Source organism: Arvicanthis niloticus, chromosome 12 (genome assembly GCF_011762505.2).
Source record: "Arvicanthis niloticus isolate mArvNil1 chromosome 12, mArvNil1.pat.X, whole genome shotgun sequence".
Lineage (NCBI taxonomy): Eukaryota > Metazoa > Chordata > Mammalia > Rodentia > Muridae > Arvicanthis > Arvicanthis niloticus.
In genome coordinates this window covers 71,832,534-71,858,024 of record NC_047669.1, presented here as the reverse complement: position 1 = coordinate 71,858,024, position 25,491 = coordinate 71,832,534, and the positions used below count along the sequence as shown (strand labels likewise).

At 47.0% G+C, this 25,491-nt stretch overlaps 1 protein-coding gene across 1 annotated transcript in view; it reads right to left on the bottom strand.

The window, feature by feature from the left end:
* Window positions 1-5,433: 5,433 nt before the first annotated feature.
* Hunk (hormonally up-regulated Neu-associated kinase) overlaps window positions 5,434-25,491 on the bottom strand; it is a 109,361-nt gene continuing 89,303 nt past the window's right edge. The window contains exons 8-11 of the mRNA XM_034515774.2: window positions 22,699-22,782; window positions 16,751-16,798; window positions 11,129-11,309; window positions 5,434-8,812 (exon numbers count right to left, since the gene is read on the bottom strand). Of these exons, the coding sequence (XP_034371665.1) occupies window positions 8,154-8,812; window positions 11,129-11,309; window positions 16,751-16,798; window positions 22,699-22,782 (972 nt within the window). The 3' untranslated portion in view covers window positions 5,434-8,153. The remainder of the gene's footprint in view (window positions 8,813-11,128; window positions 11,310-16,750; window positions 16,799-22,698; window positions 22,783-25,491) is intronic.

The following is a 25,491-nucleotide window of genomic DNA, read 5'->3' as shown; positions in this document are numbered from 1 at the left end:
GGCATCACCATGGCTCTACCCAAGCATTGCTATGCTCGTGACGGCAAAGGACCCTGCACATCTGTTGTGGTCTGTATGTGGCTTGGTTGTGTATCCCTGAATGATGTATACATTAAAATTTGATCCCCTTTGTGAGGGTATGAAAATGTAATCCCACTTTGTTTAGAGGCGGGACCTCGGGGAGCTGATGGAGATTCCCTGAGGTGATGAGGATGGAGCCCCGCCATTGAGTACCATTGGATCCATAGGAAAGAGAGACTGGAGGATGGGTGGACACAACTGTTCCACGTCTATAAGCAGGTGCCAATCTGGGACCAGAACCCTGAGCTAAGTAAACTCTTTTATTCTGCCTGAGGCACTTGGTTTTAATCATGAAAAATAGACTAACACCAAAAGCTAAACAAGAAAGGATGATGAGGCTTAGAAAGCTGGGGTCCTAACCTCTGTTCCCCTTCAAGTCAAATCCCCTTTCAAACACTTAACAAGTGAGTTTACACAGACCCTGCTGAGAGCACAGAAAGCCCACTGGCCCAGGCATCATGAATGGAGATCGCTCTCAGTCTCTGTCTCTGTCTCTGTCTGTGTGTCTCTCTCTCTCTCTCTCTCTCTCTCTCTCTCTCTCTCTCTCTCTCTCGTGTGTGTGTGTGTGTGTGTGTGTCCTCTCCCTCTCTCCCTCCTTCCTTTCTTTCTTCTCTCTTTCCCTCTTTCTCTGGACCTTTCTCTCATGGGGCAACCTCTTAAAAACACTTTTTTGGTGTCTGACTGCAGAAGTCCTGTCTCATCAAAGGTCAGAGTTCCATGAATATGTCTGTAAGACAGAGAATCTGACACCTCACAGTGTCCTTGTGAAGACAAAATCAGGGCCCGGCCAACCAAATCCTGAGAGCTGAAGGCAGCTGTGATCTGCTTTTTTTATTAGCCACAAATAAAATGGATGTTCTATTTTAGATCCCTGTGAAAGGAAAGCAACAATTCAATGGACATTTTTGTTTGTTGGTTTGTGGTGGTTGTTGTTGTATAAAAACCAAAGCAAAACAAAGGAAAAAATAATCTCTAAACTGAAAATATTGCCTGTGTGGTCCTTTGTAGAAAACTTCAGCGGATCTCTGTTTAAAGGGATTTTTTTCTTTTCTTTTTTTTTTTTTTTTTTAAATTAGATGAGTTCACAAGGAACACATGGAAAAGATGGAAGTTTCACTCCCAAGCCAGGGAACTTTCTGGAAGTCATTTCACGGTCAGAGAAATGTTGAATGAGTACAGCACATGGGCAAAACATCATAAGGTTTCTACACTATATGAACATTATTCTTTGACTGTCTCTCCATGTTAGTCTGCAGGGCACCCATTTAAAAACAAAAACAAACAAAAAAAGCATCCTAGACTAGGTGTCTTCTACAACTACTGTTCCACCTTTCTGCAAGTGTGAAGTGGTTTCAGGCCAGCCTCCTAGCCACTGCAGCAGCCTGCTATTCTCTCCTGTGTCCTGGAATGATCTCTGCTGTCTGGTGTCCCTGCTGAGATTAGATCAGGCCTCACCAGAGTGGCCGCATTTGAATTTGTCTCTAAAGGTGTCACATTCTGAAGTAATAAGGATTAGGGCTTCAACATATGAATTTTAAGAACACAAATCACCTTAATGTGCTCTTGGCAAGTGAGATTAGAATTTACCAGTGTAAATTCCTTACTTTATAAAAAGAAAATCAATATCACCTTTGGTAGATTGTTTACCTTGTAAGCATAAAGACCTGAGTTCAGTTCCCCAGTACCCATGTTGAATACAACTAAACAAACCACAAACAAATCTGGATGCGATGGCACAGTCATGCTGTCCCAGCGCTGGAGATGCACAGACCTCAAAACAGCCAGCCCAGCTACTAGGAGAAGTTCAGGGTCAGTGAGCAATCCTGTCTCAAAGTCCAAGGTGGACAGCAACTGAAGAGCGGCAGCCGAGGTTGCCCTCTGGCCTCCGTGAACACACATGCACACGCACACGCACACGCACATGCACACACGTACCTAAATCCCTCACTTACTAAGAGCTGCCATTATTGTATCACTGTGGAGTGAGGCTTGTCCGATTTTAGTGATGTTTTTTGATAGAGTCTCGCTCTGTAGCCCAGGATTTCCTTACACTTGCAATTCTCATTGCTTTAATGTCCCAGTGCTAGGACTGCAGGTATAAACCATCAAACTTGGCACTAGAAACTATGAGGTGGCTGTTTCTTCCAGGTTGGACGCAACTGCTCCCATTTTGAAGCAGGTCAGCTGTGGTGATCTGCCCAAGACCCTGGAGACCTGGTCTGCCAACATCCCTTCTAAGAGAGGAGAGGATCTTGAGACTCCTGAGGCCTTTACAATCCCTGTGAGGGCCTTCTCAAAGGCTCCAGTCACACTATGGGAGGTGACTAGCTGGGGTAGTTTGATGAGGTAGCTGTCCGTAAATCACTTAGTGGGTTTTTTTTTTTTTTTTCTGCTATGAGTCATTCACGTTCCTATTAATAACCCCAAATAAGTCCTTTGCCTAGCCTGGAACTTGTGACCAGGCTGGCCTTGAACTCACAGAGGTCCTCCAGGGTGTTGGGATTAAAGGTGTGTGCAACCACATTTGGCCAGAAAACATTCTTGGATCTGTTTGGGGTGAATAGATGTGATTTGGGTGTTTTGTTTTATATTTCCCAGAAAATACAAAGCAATAGGGTACTTTAAGTGGTACATTTCTGTACCTTTCTATGGCAGAAATACTCTTTGCAACCCAGAGGGCCAAACTGCATTTTCCAGCCTCATACTCAAAGGCAAGACCCAAGGCAAGTGTGGTTGACCTACTAGGAGCCATACCCTTAAAGAAAACGGACTCTCCCTCCCCAAGAATCTACCGGTTGTCTACAGTTCCTCAGGATAGGAGGCTTGTAGGCCCCTCCTACTTCATGCTGTCTTGACTGCCACAGGCTTGATCCCATGCAGGCCACCACAGTTGCCATAGCTCATGAGCGCAGAGGTCCAGCCACATCGAGAAGACAATGCCTCGCGCGCCCTTTGTCTCCAACCTCTGGCTTCTACAATAATTCACTCATCTTCTCTGATGGTCTTTAAGTGAGTTTCATTAAAATTTGTGTAGAAAACAAATGTTTACCGAGAAAATCATTAGGATTTGGGGTATTGTATGTTACGCAAGTGGAGCCCAAAAGACTCCACCCACGGGCTGCTGTTCACGGGGAGGATACAGTTGACCTTTCTGCCCCATTCTGGATGAAAAGTTTGTTCCCAATACAAGACTCCACCTGCCCTTTTGTCAGCTGTCTATGGGGTGACATCTAGAAAAACCTAGTTTTGTTATTGTATAAATCGTAAATATGAGTTAAGAGATAAGGCCTTGGCTTTCAACATAGGCCATCTTCTCAGCAGGAACTGCAAGTAGCCCTGACCTGGAAGCCAGCACCATTTCTTTCTTTGCCTGTAAATCTGTTTCCTAGTGGTTTCTCTATCATGTACTATCTTTCATCATAAGCTGCTTAACTCCAGTTGGTCCCATGATTCTCTCTGTAGCTCACTGGTCTATGACCTCAGATGGGATTCCCCCAGATATCTCATTGCATGAGCACCAACTCAGATGAGGTATCTGCGGAACCCTCCCCACTGTTGCTGCATGCCTGGCCACCCTCCCCCACTGCTGTTGCATGCCTGGCCACCCTCCCCCACTGCTGTTGCATGCCTGGCCACCCTCCCCCCACTGTGGCTGTATGCCTATGGACATCCTAGAACACAGTGCCCTGAAAACGTGTCCATAGCAAAGAAGCACAAACTTGTACCCCATTTGTCTGTGGCAGCAGATGTCTGAGGAGCTCCCCTGAGCAAAGAGCTGCCACAGATAATACAGTCATTCACCACTCAGGAAACACACTTCTTCCATTGAAAAGCGATGACATTACATTGAGCCAGCTCCCAGCCCTGCTCTGAATTATTCTCAGTGTGTCTGTGGCACAGAGACTTGTACACAGAAAACAAATACAGTAACCAAGAGGCTTTCCAGACCCTGAAGAAAAAAAAAAAGCCAGTCTTGCATTCTTTCTGAATCTGTCTCACTCTGTGATGTGTTTCTGTGTAAATGTTCTATGGGTTTAGTCCCACAAACCCCAGTAGATAACAATGGGTTCCTATTTACATCGGATTTACTGAAGAAAACCAGAAAATGCAAAAAAAGAGGAAGCGGTGGGTAGCAGAGAGGACTCTACTTAACAATCTGCTGGTTCTTGAGAAGCTGGCCATTTTGAGGATGAGAAAGAATGCAGAGACGAGCCTCCCAGGAGCCTCGGACGTACCTGCTGCAGTGACAGCTCCATTGGCCCTCAACTTTCCTCTAAGCCCAAGGCAGCCAGCTCACTGAGGGATTCTGGGGTATCATCCTTTAAAGGGTTGGGGTAGCTGTCTATAATCCTATCATGCAGAAGGTTGAGTCAGGAGGACTGTGACTTCGAGGTCAGCCTAGGCTACATAGCAAGACCTTATCTAAACAACAAAGCAAAGCACAGAGATAGTTGAGTATGGTGGCGGTACGTACATGTGTTCTCAGCACTCAAAAGCTGAAGGCAGGAGGATTATGACTTCATTGTAAGCCTAGACTACATGAGACCTTGAAGAAAAAGAGCAGTAGTAGAAGGGGGGGGAAGAAGAGAGGAGAAAGAGGAGGGGAGGAGGAGGAGGAGAGGAGGAGGGGGAGGAGGAGAGGGGGAGGAGGAGGAGGAAGAAGAGGAGGAAGGGGAAGACGGGGAGGAAGAAGAGGAGGAAGGGGAAGAAGGGGAGGAAGAGGAGGGGGAAGAAGGGGAGGAAGAGGAGGGGGAAGAAGAGGGGGAGGAGGAGGTTGGATTACAGGATCTCAGGTTCCTCCTTCCTCTGAAATGTGATTCTTTTGTAAAACAAAACATCAAACTCCAAGCTGCTCCTTTATCTCTCACTTCAGAGTGAGCCTCAGTAGTGGGAACAGGGGCCCTGCCACGCAACCTGCTGAGCCTGTAGTCCCTATAGGAAAGGGACACAGGAGGCAAGGAGGGTGGCACCTTTAGAAAAACATTCTGTGAGCAATTGACTGGTGTTATACCCAGGAAAATCCAATACTCCTGCCCCAACAGTTATCCACCCCTTTCCCTGACCCACAACCTAAAAATCAAGGGCAATCCAGAAGCAAGATTCATAGACATCCCTCTCTGGTTCTCCTTGGGAAATCCTGACCCTTGAATGTGAAAAGATGCTGAACCACGTTGAGATGCCACACAGCCCACAGTCGCAAAACCCTGTGTAAACGCCCACGGCAGGTGAAATTAACCAGGGGCTCCCAAGACTCCATTTGTATCCATGCCAAGAGTTTTTAAGTAGACAGTGGTACCGTGTACCTCACACTCCATGTGTTTCAAGATTCATCAATAAACAAAGCAGCAGCCATCGTGAGGAAAAAGTGTATTTCACAGCCATTATAAAAGTACATATATTCAATAGTGGTGACATAAATATAGTCCTTACTCATGACCAAATCGTATGACTAAAATAGACTCTTCTTCCTGGACTTAACATGATGACAGATCGGTCATTCCCATCAGTAGCCCCAGGCTGACTAGAATCACAGGCAAAGATTCATTCACGAAGGACAGTCATGGGCCAAACAGACAACACATTCTGCACTTAACAAGAGGAACAGTCAAGCTTCCCATATAAATATAATAAAACAATAAAGAATTTAACATTTTTTTCTTTCACTCGGTTTCCTAGACTTGTCTGTCAGGTGTTTGTGTGCACCCCAAAACGCAGCTTGTCTCCCCTCCTGCTCTCACTTGCCTCTCAGTGGGTCCACTACCCACTGAGTACTTATGGGTAACCTGAGTTCAGAGTCCGAGTTACCAGTGGCAATGCAGGCAACCAGTTGTACATCTGACGCTGTTCTCTTAGCATTCGAAGAACGGGAAACCCTTTCTCCACGAGCTAACACCAGCACAGGCACACACACATGTGAGAAAAGCAAACAGCCAGAAACAGACATAAGGGGCCACAAGAAGGTGGGGGCACAGCACACAGGTACACATCTCTACCAGCCTGCAGAGCCAGGTACCTGCAGTTGGCAGTTGTCTTTAGAAAGGACTCCTCACCCATCAAAACTCAAACACATCGCGTCAAATAGAGAGTGTCTGTAGGTGACTCTCCTCTCCTCTCTGCTCAAAGAGTTCTATTTTCAGTGGTAATCCTGGAAGCTGAACTGAAGCCATGCTGAATGAAGCCCACCACCAGCTGCTGGGAGAGAAGACTGGCCTCCTCCTAATGGGTCCTCAGGAAAGAGTCAGTCCCACCTTAGGGTTTAAGTAGTCCAGGTCTTACCAAATTCAGCCAAGAGCATCTTTCTTCCAGGATCAGCCAAATGTATGTTCTCTTCTTGTCCAGTCGGAGCTGGGAGAGGCCACCACTGGTAAATGAGACACGGTTAATGCTATGTCTCATCCCTCACTGGCAAAGGCCGGCTTTGTGATTTCACATTAAGTTGCCCACTTGAGAATCAATGGACCGAGACGATGAACCTGGCTCCATGGCTACGGCTATGGTCTCTGATCACATCTGAATTAGTCAAACACCGAAGATTCTAGGCTGTTCCATAACTCATCTCCTGAACTAGCTGTGGTCCAACCTGTGCCAAGTCTTCCCCTCCTGATAACAGCACTCAGTGTCCTCTGCTGAGTACCAGGGCCCAGGATGCACACAGAGACAGTTCTCCATCAAATGCCAGCTGGACATGATCAGACAACAGCAGGGTCCACAAAAGACACACAGGGGTGGCACAGTCATAAAACCGGAAATGCATCTTTGGTTCAATCCTGGAAGGGAAGGTGCAGAATACAAGTGTGGACTTGCTCGCAGGGGGCAAGCATGCTCCTAGCTCCCAGAAGAACAGCTAAGTTCTAACCTGGGCAGAACAGCGCAACACAGCAAATTCCCTGCTTCTTGCTGTCTCAACTCTGCCTTAAGAATCCTTTTTCTCCAGAACCATCTGGAGCTAAGTTCTATGCCTTCTGCTGCTGCCACAGTGTAAACACAGGATGGCTAGTATGTCATTCCTCAGGCAGTGTGATCCAATGTTCCTCCCATTACCTCCCAAGCCAGCTTTCTGGCCATCTGAGCTGTAGCCTCTCAGAAAAACAAACGAACAAACAAATAAAAAAACCCCATGAATTTGGTAAAACTACTTTCCATCTGGCCACATAGTTTTTTAAAAAATGCTATTTTGAGCCAGACACATTTGTAATCCCAGCACTTTGGAGGCTGAGGCAGGAGGATCATGAGTTTGAAGCCAGCCTGGGCTACTTAATGAGACCCTGTCTTTAAAAAAAAAAAGTTACTTAAATTTAATGATTTCATATAAAGAAAAATCTCTTTGGACAAGTTCACTCAATCCTCAGCAAGTTTCAACCCAAAAAGAAGAAGGGGGGGGGGCAGGGAAAGAAAGAGAGAAAAGAAAAATCTGTCCAAACGTTGCACAATAATGAGCGTTTGCTTGAATCTTCACCTCCCTCCTGGGTTCTCCCTGATGGGCTCCATCTCTGTCTGAGGCATCATCGCATCTTCCTCTGGGTCCATCACTGTGACTCACCACTCTGCTTTCCTGTAGGGGCTCTTAGGAGAAAAGGAGTTGCTTCCCTCTATGGTGGGATCCCTAGGGTGGGTGGACTTCCTTACAGTGAGTGGTTTGGTCCTCGTGAGACTGTAACTGACCACTGAACAGAGCAGTCTGTGAGAGGCACACATAGAACAGAGGGAGGCAAGGCCCAGTACCAGTCTGGAAATCTGAGTGGTCCAGCAGGTGGAGGTGTGGGTTTTTTTTAGCCCTGAGCCCACTGGGGATACTGGAGAGGGCTCAGTGATTAGTGGTAGCAAAAAGAATCTCAGGCTGGAATGTGTGATCCCTACAGCCCCTCCCCACCCCCAGAGCCCCAGCATTTCAGAGGGTCCCTAAGTGAGTGTGTGGACGTTGAGTCTGTGGATTTTAGCTGATATGAGCGTGGGACATCGTGTAGCAGGAATAAAGGATGCTCCCATGAGGCTGTTCACTTATGCCCCGATGCACGTGTGGTGCTCTCTTCCACGGCTGTCCTCACAGAGACTCAGAATCTTGCCATCCCAGGTTAACACTGGCCCTTGACACCATCGGCCATGTCAAAGGAGAGGCTGGAGGGTGCTGTGGGCTGCAGAGGGGACATGCTGGCCTCTAGGGACCTATCCGAGGAAGGCTGCAGGCTCTGGTGTCGCTTCCTGAGCATCTGTCCGATGCCCATCATGGGGAACCGTCCCCTGCTTTTCACACAGTTGGGGCTCCCCAGAGGCTGCAGGAGGCCATTGCTGGGAACTGGAGGTGGTGAACACACACCCTCCTCTTTCGGGGGGCTGTTCTTTTCTTCGTGAGCAAAAGAGACCAGCGTGGAATGCAGTGGAGTTTGGAGAGGTGATGTGCTTCCAGACAGCAGCCCCGGGGAGAGTGTCCTCTCACTAGAATTCCTACGAGCCAGGCTCACAGGAGAGCTCAGGATCCTATAATGGTGGGAAGGGGACAGAAGTTCTATGTGGTCCTCTCGATCCACGGACTCAAAGGAGCGTACCATATCCAGCAGCAGGGGCTCTTCCTTGGGAAGGATGCTGGTACTTCCCGGCCCTGGCTGGTGTGGTTCTAGTTTCTTTACAATCCTTGGTGTCCTGGGAGGTGGGACAGGGATGAATTCCATGGAAGACGAAGCCACACAGTTGGAATCAGAGGTTTTTCGGAAAAGGTTGCGGCAGCCAAAGGAATCTAGATACCAAGGGAACAAGACCGTGAGAATAGGTTCGGAAAGAGGGGACACAGCCATTGTGTTCATGCCCTGCCCACCAGCTTAACTGAGACCGCAAACCCGTGCGAGGCTGGAGGAAGCAAACAGTCTTGGCTTGTTAGAGGAAGGGTCAACCAGAGCATCTGAGGCCCCACAGAACCTCACAAGTCTTTCTAGGGTATAGGAGGCACCAGGCTAGCCCAATTCAGCAGCTACTCCCCTTTGGTAACTGAAAATCCTGAACACTTTGAGTAGAGAGGCTTGACTGGTCAACAGAACGTCGGCTAAAGACTGAACCGTGCACAGAGTCTGACTTACTGAACACCCACATATCTGGTCTTCTGACTGCTAGTTATGGAAAGGCTTGTGTCCCCTCAGACACTTTCTTACAAGTTTATCATGGTTTAACAAATACATGTAATAGAAAGTTTACTAGCTCAGTTTCTTTCAGTCTACAGTTTGGCAAAGACAGCCAGCCATTTCACCCCGCAGACATAATGCTGTCACTGAAGCCTCGCCCGTTCTGCCTTGTTTCCCTCCACTCCCCATCCCACCTGCAGCCCCATGGACTTGGCCATCCTAGGAACATACATAGTCTCATACAACATCTGAACTTTAAAGACTGGCTCATCCCCTTAGTGCAAAAGCTTCCAGGATCATTCAGGCTGTAGGTGCCCCTCCTTTATTCAAGCCTCCCTTGTGGCGTTAAACTCAAGGCAGCTTTGTCAACTTCAAATAGAACTGGGTAGCAGAGGCAACTAGCCAATGGCCAGACTTTCCATCTTGAGTTTGCATCGGGTTTGTAAACTGTACCAGGAAAGAGATGGAAACCCCCTAGAGGCTCAACACTTGGGGGAAAGAAAGCTAAGTTCATGAAGAATAGGTTCCATCTCAGGGTCTTTTCACTGAGTAACATTTTATGGACCAGCTGCAGGAGCAAGCTGCCTCCCAGTGGGAGCGGCTTTGGGAGCAGTCAGGGCTCAGAGAATCTTCCTTCTCCACATAAATAAATACTCAGTTGAGGAGATAAGTCTCCTCAGGCAGCAGATGCCTGGGATGTGACAGCGGGAAGATGTAGGATTTCATTAATAGCTAATCTCGTCAGTGATCCGTCTGGCGCACGAGCATTGCCTCTCTCTTCCTAGATCTGCCATGTTCTGTGCACCAAGACAGGCTGCTCTGGGAAAGAAGGGTTAGTAGCTGCTGCCCCACAATCTCACTGAGCAAAGCGACAAGTCTGAGTTGACCTCAGATGACCACAACCCTCCCTGAGCTTCAGGATCAGACACTTTGACCTCTATAAATAAATAATAAAACCTCTGTAACCCAACCTATATAATTAGAGCACCCCTACCTCAAGATTCCATGTTAGGACACCCCCAGGCTTCCATGTCTCCTTCCCAGGGGCTTTCTCTCATGCACCTGTGCCATCCAAGGATGATCACATGGATCATGGAGCAACAATGGAATGGATTCTGAATCAGGTCACAGTGGGTTTACTTAGTAGCTCAGCCAGTGGTTATTACAACTAAGGGACTCAAGGAAGGCCTCTGGTCCACACCAAACAACAGGGCCGGGACTTGAACTCGGGTCCGGGAATCCTACCACTACTCCAGAACCCAGACACGGTCACACTTGAATGCCTCATGGGGTCATGTTTCTGAGAATAGCTCCAATAAGTCCACCCCCCAGTGCCTGCTTTTACCTCCACCTTCCACCCTTATCCATGTACCCACCGATCCCTGTATTCTCGTGTACTCATCCTAGCCCAGAATGAGGATGCGTATCTCCCTCTATTCCTACGCCCCGACCTGCTTCTGTGATACCTTATATATGCCCTGGCCTCCAGTCCCACAATACTGTGCATGCACACCTCTGTTCCTGTGTGCCATGGACCCCCGACTCTCATGCCACAGTTACCTATCTGATCCCTGTCCACAGAGTACCATGTACCCCAGCCTCTGCTCCCACAGCACTTTCTGTTCTAATTTCTGCCTCTGTAGTTCTCTATACTTCAGCTCTCCTCCCACAGTCCCGAGCACCCTGGTGACTTGCTGCCACATCTCTGCGTCTTCAACACTAGGTACCTGCAGCACTATGCACCCTGATCAGCTTTCATTATACCGCATGCCCACCTCTGTCTTCTCAACTCCTACACAGGCTGTCCACCCCACTGCTTGGCCTGAGTCCCTTGGCCTTAGATGCACCAATGGCACCTTTCCAGAGGCATCATCGCCTCTGTTCTGAGCCCACACAGCCACCCACACTCAGCAAGCGGGACAGTGGAGCTGACCCACCTTTGTCGGGGAAGCCTGACTTGGAGGCCTTCCGGTCTTTGAGCAGGGCTTTGGTATTCTGGATCTGTGTGATCAGCGAGGGTGACGGCTGTTTGTGAGAAGGCAGGTTCTTGTCCAACTTCTTAGAAAACGGGCGATGAAGAAAATCACCTCTTTTTTCTTGTTCTTTGGGCTTTTTATCCTTTAAAACAAAGTGAACATACCTATTTAGACACCCACTAGAATATACTCACTCTGCCCAGGAGTAAGCAAACCTGGACTCCCTCTAGCTCATTTACACTGCACTGTGTCAATATGTTCCAGAGTGGGCAAGGCCACACTGGTATTCTGGAAAATCTGAAGGAACTAAGGAGCAAACAATCCAGAGTTTTAAAGACCTACTGTGTGCGTTTGAAGTATTGCCATGGTTAGACATGATGGTGCAGACCTATAACTTCATTATTCTGAGGCTGAACAAGGAGTTTTTCAGGTTCAAGGCCAGCCTGACCTACATAGTGAGACCTGGCTGGGGTTAATCTTAACCTTCAACTTGACTGGATTGAACAACATGTAGGGGCTATAAAGAACCTAGTCCTGGGGGTGTCTATAAGAGCAAACCCTGAGGGCCTTAGCTCCTGAGTGTGATGACCTTATCTATTCATCTGCTGATGGCTTCAAAACTGGAGCGGACAGTTAGGAAAGACGTGAAGCTTTGGAAGGCGGGGCTTGGTTGAGAGAAAGGCTGCTGTGTGTGTTATTGGCAGTTATATTTTGCCTTGGCCTCTTTCCTAATACTCTATTTACTTCCATCTGCCATGATACCACCAGCTCTGCTCTGCTCTGCCCTTACCCCCATGGTCTGAAAACTCTGAAATCAGAAGCAAAATCATTTGTCCTATAAGTTTTTTTTTTTTTTTTTTCAGAGAAATAGTACAACAATGGAAAATTCCAAATAAACCATGTCTCAGAATACTAAATCCATCATCCATGCACCCATCAATCTGTCCATCCATCCATCCACCCACCCATCCATCTATCAATCTGTCCATCCATCCAGCTATCCATCCATCCATCAATCTGTCCATCCATCCATCCATCCATCCATCCATCCATCCATCCATCCATCCATCACCAAGTGGTACCCTGAGATCCTAACTGCAACAAAAACTTGGCAAACACAAAGATAGCTGCTTTCATTTAACACGAGACCCAGCATGTTTAGTCTAAACCCTACAGAGCCAGAGAAGTCCTGGTGAGTTTCTAACCATTTCTACTGTGTAAGCATGGGAGCTTTATCTATAGACTTAAAACCCACATGGATATTGCTGTTTTTTAACTGTAGATTTTATCTTTATAGAACCAGATCCTAATCCCTCTAATGGGAGTGGACTTGACTAATTTGCCTTCAACCCCATGGCCTCTGGCATCGAGCCAGGCACTTAGAACCAGCATTATAAACAGCTATTGGGAGGGACCCTTTGTCAGTGGAAACTGAACTGATTAAAATTAATTGAACTCAAGTTTCTGGGAATGGTGGGGCCATTAAGCAACTGCAGAAGGAGAAATCCTTTCTCTGGTCCTGATGACAACACTGATATTTACTGTTAAGCATGGGCAAGGCATCCCTGATCTCGCCCTGGGTGAGGGAAAGGCAGCTTTCCACATTGTTTTGCCTTCAAGTTGAAGAGGATTTGCAATTTGAGGGGGCTCATCAATTTTTCATTTATGTGCTGAAGAGCTTTGCAAGGAAGTGTCTCTTTGTACTTCACCAAAGTGCCCTTCCCAACAAGGATGCTCAGGACCTCTGCAGAGAACTCGTTATGAGCGGGTCACCGATGGGAAAGAACTGCTAGGAGAGATCAGAAGTGAGGATGCTGGGTCCTCAGCATCCCAGGGGCAGAAGCTCCTGGGAGATATAACCCTCAACCAGTGAGGGTGTGAGAAGCAAGGAGAATAGCTCACACAGCTGCTACAGGCTCCTTCCTCAGCTGCCAACACACGGTCCCTTACACCACACTGTGATGCAGCAAGAAGGCCCTCCCTCCCCAGACATGGCATCAGGTCCTTGGACTTCCTAGCATCCAGAAATGTAAGAAATAAACCTCTGTTTTTTATAAATTTTCCGGTTTCAGGCATTCTGTTGTAAGAACAGAAAATGCTACGAGGTGTGTCCCAAGTGACCATGGGAAGGTTGGCAGGGGATAATCACAGGTCTCTACTGCTCTCTGCTCCTCTGGTTCCATGAAACACAAATGGTCCATGTTCTACCTTCTCTAAAGCAAAGGATAACAAGCTTTTAGAGCAAATGCAGACAGACACACAGACACACACAGAGCCACATAAATGTGTACATAGAGACAAATAGAACAACACACAGACAGAACACACACATATATACAAATAGACAGTCAGACACACACGCACACACAGATAGGCACATATAGACCCAACAGACACACAGATAGACACACAGGCAGACACACACAAATACAGATGAGCAGATGGACACACACACACACACACACACACACACACTACAGACCTCTATGGAGCATGAGAGAGGATATGATAGGTTTGTCCTGAAAACTCTGAAGGAACTTCTTCCTTTTTTCAATTTATTTTTTAATCTCTCTGTTCATCTGCAAAGTCACCATTTCTATCTGTTCATACCTCACATAGAAAAATAAACCTAATGAGATACACTTTTGCAGTGTACTTTAAAATAAAATTTGATTTAAAAAAAGATCAAATTACATTCACCCCATTTTAAAATTAGAGAGAGAGAGAGAGAGAGAGAGAGAGAGAGAGAGAGAGAGAGAGAGAGAAAGGCAGCAGCAAAAGCCCCTTCAGGCTGCTCTGTACCCCAGGCACAGGAGGGCAGCCAGCAGCTGTAGGGATCTACTGTGGCTCCTTTCCTGCCCCCTTTGGGGGTTTCAATGGTTTAAGAATCAGGTTATAAAAGCTCTAGGGTCGGGTCTCCCTGCAGACTGAACTTAGTAGCAAGAAGTAGGTAAGATGTGAGTGTCTGCGGGAGAGGGAGGCCAAGGCTGCTGGCCTGGAAGAACAAGTTGTCCTGTGCTCAAGGGAGAAATACTTGGCAACGAGGAGAGGGCCTCATTTTGTGAAGGGGAAACTGCCCACAGGTCAAACACCTCCAGGTAGCCCTGCTAAAGGCATCCTTGTTGGACTTGTGTCCCAGCACGCCTCGAAACCCCTCAGAACAAGTATCTCCATAGAAACTTCATAGTAACTCTTTCCGGGGAGCAGTTAAGAGCTTAATCTTCAACACTCCTTGAAGGGGGTGAACCTTGGGCCACTTCATGTAAAAGTTCAATGGTCCAAAGGAAATGTGTTTATTTAATCAGGAGACCCACTGTCCCAAACACATGCCAACGATCACGTGGTTAGACCTTTTTCATTTGCCTATTTTCTCCAAAAGAAATCCCCTAGGGGCAGCGTGCTAACAATGTCTTGTGTAACAGGAAGTAATACTCAGAGGAAAAAAAAAGATGGTGCCCTGCCTTCTAAGGGCATGTGCTCCACCCTCCAGAGCTGAGGCTGGCAGAGACCGACATGCTTTCCCTGATTCTCCTTGGTCAGAGTTTCCTAGCATCACTGAGGGCTAATTTTTAATGCTAAGAAATCCACCATCTTGACTCTAAGCACTTTTTCCTTTTAACCCACAGGAAAGTTTTGTATCACCAAGTCAGACCAGAGAAGACCATGTGAGGTGGATACAAGCAGCGTGTGTGTGTGTGTGTGTGTGTGTGTGTGTGTGTGTACATGCATGTGCAGACCAGATAGGCATCAGTTGATATCATTTGCTGTTTTCAATCACGCTCTGTTTTATTTACAGACTCAGTCTCCCATCGAGCTTGTGGCTGGGCTAACTCGCCACCTCTGGGTCCTCTGTCAGAGTACTGAGGCTACAGGTGGGCTGCTATGCCCACCATCTTTTATGTGGACGCTAGGGATGTGAACTCAAGTCCTCAAACTATAGAACTAGTACCTCATCCACTGAGCCATTGTTACAGCCCCACAAGCAGAATCCTGACCTCTGGTCCCCAATTACACCTGCTTACCAGAGATATGTAAAACAGATCCAAAGCATTTTTAATATGGATCCGGAAAGGATGATTTACCAGAAGAAACCAACATCAACTGAGTGTTCAGAAACAGATGTGAATCCTCTCCAGGAGACAACATGAGGGGGAGTCCTGTTCCTCAGACTCCAAGTCCTGAGCTCCAGAAAGCTAGGCCTTTTTAGAGTCTCCTTTCCTGACTATCCACGGAGGCATGGCAGTCACCAATGAACGCCAGCCATGGTCATAGCTTGGCAGCTGAATCCATCCCTGCCTCTCTGTAACTTGCTGTGACCATGAGCAGCTACCATTGCCTCCAGGGAAGAGTATCCCCATCTTTAACCAGAAGTGTGCATCCTTCTCAGCTCCGCAAGCACAAGCAAGAATCTATCCTGCACCCGCACGCTGATCAGACTGTTTGCCAAGGAGAGACCTCCTATCATGCCAGGGTGAAGGGGGAACTTCCCTTCAGGAAACTGACTTCCCTCCCATACTGAGGGTGAACCCCAGTGACTGAGGGCAGTTGAAGATGCTGCTGCCAGTGTGTGAATTCTACCAAGTGGAGCTCACCAGGAGCTTGACTGACAATCAAGGAGCTTCACCTGGCTTCCTTCAGCATCAGAGCCAGTTGCCCACCCCTCCCACCCCAGATGGCCAACATTCCCAGATGTCATTAGTCAGTCGATATTGGTTCCTTTGTGCCTATCATGCTGGAGAAAGCCAGACTTGGCTGCAGAAAAAAAATAGCAACTATAAGTGAGTTTATAAAAACAGAAGGGTCAGTTCATAAATCAAACCATTGATCCAGGAGTAAAAGACAGAGAAACATAGTCAGCTCCGCACAGTAGGCACCAAGCTCATGTGAGGGAGAACCCGACCAACTATTGACAAGATTCTGTGCTCCTCGACTCAGGATAAGGACAGAAGGTGGCAGAGGCTGGTTCAGGGGAGACTGGCTGACACTCAGGATCACGTGACAGCTAACTCCGAGTGTCAGCTGGGCTAGAGTGTAGTCAACATCAGTGTAAATGCTGCTGCAAAGGGTGTGCTTAAAATATTCAGCATCCACACCAGCTAAGAACAGTCGTGGTCCTCCTGATGTGCTGTGTCTCATCCAATCAGGCTTGGAGAGCTGGCTCCGTGCCTCCGACTGCTTGCTACCCAAGCACCAGGACCTGAGTTTGGCTGTTAGTGATCATATAACAAGCCAAGCGTGGTTTTACGCATTCCCATAAACCCTGGCATTTTGAGGGCACCAAGACAAGAGGATTTCTGGGGCTTCCAGCCTATCTGAAAAACCAGATATAAGCTCAGGAAGAGACCCTGCCTCAAAAGAGTAAGGTACAAAGTGATAGAGGAAGACACCCAGTGCACTCTTCTGGTCTCCTTAATTACACATGCATATGCATATACACCACACACACAAGAATTTAAAAGATGGTTCTCTGTCTGTCTGTCTTTTTTTTTTTTTTTTACCATATCTCTATTTTCATATGTGTATGAGAGAAAATGCATCTCTCTGGAGAGCCTGCTAACCCATCAGAAATCCCCAGGTTCTTACCTGCACAGCATGGAATTCAAAGTCCCTCGTCCAGGTATCCAGAGAGGCCTGTGAAGAACACCAGTTCTCATCAATTCAAGAAGCTACATCTATCCCTTCTTCCCAGAATTCTAGCCCCCCATGGCTCCCCCCAATAGAAAATTAATCATTTCAATGCAGTGTGGGGAGGGAGGAAGTATCCTGACTCACATGCAGAGATCTTTGAGGCAAAGTTATTAAACACTAAAGCTCAGAAGGGAGGTGTGTTCTCCTGACAAAGCAGCAGTTCAACATGTCTCTCCAACAGTGAAGACACCCATGGACACAGCACCCATATCAAGAACCAGATACCACCCAACACCTGAGAGGCTCTCCTCAGACTTTTTCCCATCTAAAACTCTCCTTCTAATTTATTAATTAAACTTTGCTTGTTAATTACGTATACAGACACACACTGTGGTATGCACGTAGAGGTCAGAGGACCCCTTGTAGGGCTGGATCCACCACACGGGTCCTAGGGAACAGACTCCGGTCTTCCAGTGGCAAGTGCCTTTTTACCTGCTGAGCCACATCCTGCTGGCTCTTCTCCCAGCCTCTTTGTCCCCAGTGTAGCTACCATTCTGATTGCCATTAGCACAAACTGCTTGACCCGACTCCACATTCTCTTTTCCCTTCGTTATTTAAAAAAAAAAAAAAAAAATACATGGTTGTTTGACCATGTTCCCTCTTCCCCAGCTCCTCCCAGATCCTACCCACCACCTAATTTCATGTTCTTTTTTTCTCTTAAAAATCAAAATGAAAACAAACAAACAAAAGTGACAGAGTTTATCTTGTGTTATAACACTCAATTGGAGAAAACAGACTTTACTTTTGGTAGCAGGTAGCAACTGACAATAGCTTCTTGGCTGTATTTTATTTTTATGTGTATGTATATGTATATGCGTGTGTGTGTGTGTGTGTGTGTGTGTGTGTGTGTGAGTTCATATGCATCATGAATGTGCATGTGTCCATGGAGGACAGACGACAGCTTCAGACCCTTTGAAACTGGGGTGACAGGCTGCCATGTGCCCCCACGTGAGTGCTGGAACAGCACTGGGGTCCTCTGCAAGAGCAGTAAGTGTTTTATGGATGAGCCACCTCTCCAGCCCCAAGTCATAGATATTTTTTAAATAAGTCATAAACTGAACATTTTAATATTAACCTTTAAACTTATAGTCTCCGCAAGTTAACAATATCTCTAGAACCACAGAATATAGCCTTGTTTTGAGTCAGGTGTTTATAGCAAATAATTGAGTTAAATCGAGGTTATCAGGGGGAGTCTTCTGCAATATGGCCGGTGTCACTATAAGACTTTGGACACAGGAATGCATCTAAGAATGCCTAAGAAGGAAGCCAAGGAGGGAAAACCAACAGCAACCATCAGACACTAGAGGAAGTCTTAGAGCAGGTTCCCTTCCTAGCTGTCAGAAGGGATCAGCCCTAAGTCACACTGACCTCTAGAACTGAGAGGTCCACCCTGGCTGCTATATGTTACAACAGCCAGATCAGAAGAATCCTGTCCCCTGCTGTCCCATGACCTCAACCTTGTCTGGAGAGACCCCCCTCCCACACCCCCTGTTTCGAGTTCACACTTTTTTTTTTTTTTTTTAATAAATCAGCATTTTAAAAAAGATTTCAACAAAAATAGTTTTGTACTATACTTATTTTTAAGATAGGTTCTTTCTGTGTAGCCCTGGATAGCCTGAAGTCACAGAGGTCTACAGACCACTACCTCCTAAATTCTGTGTTTAAAAGCATGCTCCATTATATTTAGCCCATTTGAAGCCATTTTTAATAAGTAGTTTAAAAATAATGACTCTCCCATCTCCATCCCACTGGGCCCAGGGGTCCTTTGGATACCACACACTGGTGTTTCCAAGTGAGATAGATATATGTCTTACCCACTATTTTTTTTTTTTTTTGAGATTGGGTCCCTCTGCCAGGCAGTGGTGGCGCACGCCTTTAATCCCAGCACTTGGGAGGCAGAGGCAGGCAGATTTCTGAGTTCGAGGCCAGCCTGGTCTACAGAGTGAGTTCCAGGAGAGACAGAAAAACCCTGCCTCGAAAAACCAAAAACCAAAGAGAGAAAGAGAGAGAGAGAGAGAGAGAGAGAGAGAGAGAGAGAGAGAGAACTCACTCACATGTAGACAGACTGGCCTCCAATTCACAGAGATCCCCTTGCCTCTGCCTCCCAAGTACTGAGATTAAAGACATGCACCATCACACTAGACTGTATCTTCCAATTTTACAAAGCAGTCTTTGCCTTTTTACATGAAGAGGAAGAATAATTCTTAGCAGCATAGCACTGTAATCCCCAAAGGGAAGCTTTGAAAACTCAATTAGGCTTATTTGTCCTCTAGTAGAGAGAAGAACAGAAATGAAGAAATAAAAGAGGCCACCCGCACACTCAGGGTAGGACACAGCTTCGTGACATCCTAGGAAGATGCGACCCTCCAGCCAAACCCCCCACCCTGATGAACTGCAACTTCACACTCCATCTCCTGTCCCCATTCACTCTCACTTCCAGCATTGTCTCCCTGTCCTCTGCTTCTCATGCCAGCCAGTGGCAACCAGAGTGAAACCCAGGGGCTCCGAGTCGCTGCAGGGAAGCCTGGGCCATCTAAGATCTTCCTAGAACATTTCTACCCAGCTTCCCTCCACTCTGTAGGTTCCACCAGAGATGAGTGGGGTATCTGGTAATAGCCTGTGATTCAATTAACCGCATCGGAGAAACAAATGGATCACAGAAAACTGAGATGCAGTTTGCCCATTAGTGCTCCTATTTAAATCCTAACTGTTCAATATTTCAACAAATGTTTCAAACGTTCACCATGTGTTCTCTGGCCAAGTGGAAATAACCGTCAGAGAAAAAGAGTCTGAATGAGAGACGGGCCTTTTTCCCACCAGGGCTCTGGCTCTTATAGCCACAGCCACAGAAGGCTGGGTGCTGAGATCAGTGCAGACAAAAAGAAGGGCATGAACAGGGAGGCCTGGCGGACACTTAGGAAGCATGCACTTTTTAAAAAAATTGAATGTATATCTAGAAGTGAATTGTGCATGCTCCAGACTCCAGCAGGGTGACCAGTCTCGCTGCAAGTGGCATCGAGAGGCCTTTCCCAACAATCAAATGATTCGGCCTCTTGCTTATGGTGCCCCAGGCAGTAACCTAAGAGTTGCACTTGAACTGATCAACCTCTTCCAGTCTTGCCTCAGTTCACTCCGCTTCTGACACAGGGCAAGGGTCATTTCATCCTTTCCTTTCTTCACTTAGCAAATATCCAGAGTGCTTCCACCATGCCAGGAACCATGCAGGCTCCTGGGAGGTTAACATAGTCCTTGTTTTTGCAGAACTCATGGACCAAACTGGGAGAGTATTTGTTCATTAGGTGACTCCCTCACACAAACGGGAAAGTGCTAAGACAGCCCCTGGCGAGGGGCGGTCTTTTCAAGATGGATACTGTGTTTCTACTCTATGCTCCCAGGGAGGACACAGCCTCCACTGAGGACTATAAGGGAAGTGTTTAGGTGACCGTTGACAAGGGCAACATGGAGTAGGAACTGGTTAGCTAGGCCTAGAGCTCAGAAGCATCTGTCTCTCTAGTCTGCCTTCCTACCCTCAGCCTAAAAGCCTTGCATGGGCCTGTCGCTCAGGGTCTGCTGGAGTTGGCCCATCCTCCCAAAGGCCTTTCTCCATCTTTTTTATCCTAGAGCCTCACAGCTGGTCTCAGGCAAAGGAGGCAATTAATTAATTTCCTCTACCCCAACCCTTCTCTGACTCATTCCCTCAGTGTCTCTCAGCCCAGCCCTGTGTCCTCCCACGAAGGCCAAGTTCCCTCTCCTTCTATCCCAGCACTTCAGTGCTATTCACCATCTCTGGCTTTTTCTGTCTCCCCTAATCCATGCGCTGGGGTTTCTGCCTTCTCTGCTTCCTCAAAGCTGCTCACCTCAGCATCCTCAGAACAACTGCAGAGTTCTGAGACTTCTGCCAAACCATCTTCCCAGTTCCTCAGTCATCACCCCCCCACAACCCCCACCACCTCCCCACCACCACCCTCGATCTCCCTCCTCCCTTGCCCCCAAGCTCTGTCTAAAATGGACGGCCAACAAAGCCCAGCCTCCACCTTCAGGGTCTGCCTCATTCCTGAGCTCCTGTGACATTCACACTCAGCCCTCAAAGTACTGGCCTTAGACAGAGATGGGCCAACCCCAGAGCAGCAGGTGAGCCTTTCACTCTGTCAGGATGAGAATTTGATATGAAAAGGAGGGAGTGGCCACAGTCTGGAGGAGGAGCCCTTGTGATTGCCCCCTCAGTGAACGAATTCTTGAGTTTGCTACAAAGTTCCACTGACAGGGCCCCAGCTGCTAACAAACTCTCTACAGGGAAAAGTTTTGTCTCCTTGGAATGAAGCTGAGTAAAAAAGAACCCACCCGGTACGTCTCATGCTGGGACTGAAAATCCTCAACAAAACTTCCTTCACAATGTGTAGTCCACGTGTGTAGCAATCTGAGCTGCCATATGATACTAGTTTTGACTAAATTCAAGAACCTTAGCGTTTTGCTCTCAGGTACACTGCAGGTCATTTCAAGACCCCGGCGATAGATTTCCGACTGGCAAACTCACTTCCATCTAGAACTTTGCTTGCTCTTCACCTACCTCTTTCTTCCCAAGCCAGCTGTGTCATTCGGCCATATTTTGAGTGCCCTGTATTTCGGTTCCAGTTGTGAGTGTTCCAAGGGTTCATCTAGATGGGTTTCAGAATGAGCCACCCAGAAGACCTCCAAGTCGGCACATCCCAGAGAACCCTGCTCCTCAAAACTTACTGCAGTTCTACTCACAATAGCCAAGCCATGGAGCCAGAGGTGTCCAACAGCTGAGGGATGGGTAAGGAGGATGTGGTCTATATGCTATCTACACAAAGGGTTTGGCTTGGCTTTTTTTTTTTTTTTTTTTTTTTTTTTTTTTTTCTTCAGCCATAAAGAATAACAAAGTTGTGTCCTTTGCAGACAAACGGGTAAGGCTGGGGAAAATCATATTAAGTGAATTAGCCAGGCCCAGAAGACAAACATCATGTTTCTCTTCTGTGTGGGTCCTAGATTTTACAGAATACACAAAACCACGTATGTACACGCCATGAAAGCAGGAGTGAAGATGTGTAGAGAAACAAAGGGTTAATTCTAGAGCAGGGAGAAAGGAAGAAGGCAGGGCATGCAGGGAATATGCCCAAAGTCCATGCACTTGTATAAAATGTGTTTATGTAAAGCAACACTATGCTTAATGAATATATAAAGTGGAAATTTAAACATAAAAGGCCTTTAGCAAATCTCATTAACAGACTAAGGAAAAAATTACTGAAGTCTTGCCTCCCAAGACTTCGTGTCAGTGGTCTGTGATAGACACTGAGCATGTAGGTGTGTAAATGTTCCTGGTGATATGTGGTACAGAAGGCCTATGGTTTGGAGACTGAATAATGTTGGCTCCACTGTAAACCAGTTCTCCAGGGCTCAGCTGTAAGGCCTCTGCTATTTCTGTGTCCTACGGTGTGATGGTTTGTATATGCTTGGCCTGGGGAGTGCCACTATTAGGTGTGGCCTTGTTGCAGTAAGTGAGTCACTGTGGGTGATGGCTTTAAGACCCTCATCCTAGCTGTCTGGAAGGCAGTCTTCTAGTGGCCTTCAGATGAAGATGTGGAACTCTCAGCTCCTCCTGCACCATGCCTGCCTGGATGCTGCCATGGTCCCACCTTGATGATAATGGACTGAACCTCTGAACCTGTGAGCCAGCCCCAATTAAATGTTGTCCTTATGCGAGTTGCCTTGGTCATGGTGTCTGTTCCCAGCAGTAAAACCCTAAGACATACAGTAATTAGCTTTCTTTCCATTCTCCCCTAAAATGGACTAAGAGCCCCTGAGTTTGCTTCGGGGCCACTCACCTCATAAGGTTCCTTGGAGGCTCTGCACTTCTCTATCTGGTAGAGCTGGGTCTTGTAGCAGATGCTATCTTGGATGTCTGATTTCTTCCAGAGAAAGAAATAAGAAACATAACTTAAGTCTTGGGAAATAGAAACGTCCATCACACAGCCATGAATTTTTCAACCAGTGCTTAGCTGAGAAAATGTCAAAAATGGCTGAAACACCAGTGAGCTGCAGTGTGGTCTCATCCCAGTACTGAGCGTGAGGAGAACCCCGAGCCCAGGAGAGTCAGACAGCCCTGAGCAGGGCTCTGCTCTTTACTGGGCCTCAGAGCTTTCATCTGCCCAGTGTTTACCATCAGAGGAGAAAGCAGAAAACAAATCACTGGGAGAACAATCTACTACCACAGTGAGTAGGAAGCAGTGTGCCCACTTGCTTATTGTAGAACAGGGCTGAGAACATAGCTCAGCTGGCAGTGGGCTTGCCTAGGACTTGGAGCTCTGAGTTCAACCTGCAGCACAGTGGCTACACCTGTAATCCCAGGACGTGGGAAATGAGTGGAGGACCAGAAGTTCAAGGTCATCCTTGACTATATAGAAAGTTTGACACTAGCCTGGGACAGGAGACCCAGCCTCAAACAATCAAAACAAACAAAAATAGCTTGGGGTGATGAATTTACACCCCAAGAGTCACAACAAGCTGCAGTGGAAGCCAGTGAGGGAGGCAGCTTAAAATATGTATCTCTTGATAAAAGAAAGATAAAAAGAAAGAAGTGGAAGAGAGAGGAAGGCAAACACGGGGAGCTGGGTATTCTGGTTCACTGGGCTGGATTTGAAAACCACTCATGGCCTGTTGGTGATTGGGCAAAATAACTGGGACAGTGCCTAAGGACAGTGAGATGAGGCACATCTGGATATCCCTGCATGGACCAGCTGCAGGCACAGGCAGAGACCAGTTCACTCCACTTGCCTAGAGAACAGGTTCTTATACCGGGTACAGCTTACAATCAAAGAGTTAGGTGGTACTGCTCAGAAAAACCAAACCCTTCTCCAGTCAGAACTGCATGGTCTGGGTTCCAGGGAATGCCTTCCACCAGACAAAGCCACACTCGGCTTTGCAACATGTGAAACTGACGCTAGACAAAGTTGAAGAAAGGAAAAGACAGCAGAAGGCAAGGAGCCCACAGGCTAAGCAAGACACAGCCTAAGCGTTTCTGACACAAGGTCCCTCTTGACATCAGCTATGCCACAGTGTCAAGGCAGTGTGAGTGACGAAAATAGCTAGGTGTAAATGTGTAAGTAGCCACAGGACGCTGTCCCCTTGGAACAAGCATCCTTCCATCTGTGATGGTTTGTATATGCTTGGCCCAGGGAGTGGCACTATTAGAAGATGTGGCCTTGTTGGAGTAGGTGTGTCACTGTGGGCGTGGGCTTTAAGACCCTCATCCTAGCTGCCTGGAAGCCAGTATTCTGCTAGCAGCCTTCAGATGAAGATGTAGAACTCTCAGCAACTCCTGCACCATGCCTGCCTGGATGCTGCCATGCTCCAGCCTTGATGATAATGGACTGAACCTGTGAACCTGTAAGCCAACCCCAATTAAATGTTGTCCTTATAAGAGTTGCCTTGGGGGCTGGAGAGATGGCTCAGAGGTTAGGAGCACCAACTACTCTTCCTGAGGTCCTAAGTTTAATTCCCAGCAACCACATGATGGCTCACAACCATCCGTAATGAAATCTGATGCTCTCTTCTGGTGTGTCTGAAGAGAGCAATGGTATACTCATATACATAAAATAAATAAATAAATCTTAAAAAAAAAAAAAAAAAAAAAAAAAAAAAGAGCTGCCTTGGTCATGGTGACTGTTCACAGAAGTAAAATCCTAACTAATACACCATCTAACCTTGAAAAACACCCAAAGACCTAGATCACCTGAGTCTGTAGCAACATTATTCGGTAATATTTGGAACTAAGACCTTCCCTACACATCAGCTCCAACAAAACACTCTAAAATTTCTAAGCAACATTCATTATTTGAGTAAGAAAATCAGTGTGCACACACCCTCCCTACTTGGGAACCGTTCGAAAGATTAACTTTTAGCCTCTGGCATGGTGTCCAAATGATATCACCAAGAGTCTTAATGAGTGAAGAAGCTGTACAGAGGCGCTACAAGGATATGCGCATTTATAATTCATCACCGACCACTGTACTCATACGTCACCTACATTATAAAATACACAGTAAAGATGGATTTAAAAGGATAAGATGAGAGAGAGCCACTTACTATTATCATCACTTAATAAATTAACAGAATATACTGCGGTGGTTTGCGTGTGCCTCCTGGAAGTTTCCCTTCAGGAAGTTTGGTCCCTCATGTGTTGGTATCAAGAAGTGGCAGAGCATTTAACACAATGGGGGACTGACCGGCATAAGATAATGAGGTCATCAGGACTGGCATTCATGGAAGAGACTGATATTGTCTCATACAGCAAGTCAGTCACCAAGAAAGTGTGCTGTTAGAAAGGGAGGCTGCAGTTGGCACTTCTGCCTGAGGTTATACCCCTTCTCTGGCAAGTCATGACAAAGAATGGGGATACACCCCAGAGGCTCACTTTCCAAAGTATGGGCTCAACCAAGCCCTTTTGTTTTAGATGTACACACATGCACCATGCACACAACACACACACACACACACACACACACACACACACACCACACACACACACTCACACACACACATTCTCCCTGTATGTATGTCTACATGCCAGAAGAGGGTACCAGATTGCATTACAGATGGTTGTGAGCCACCATGTAGCT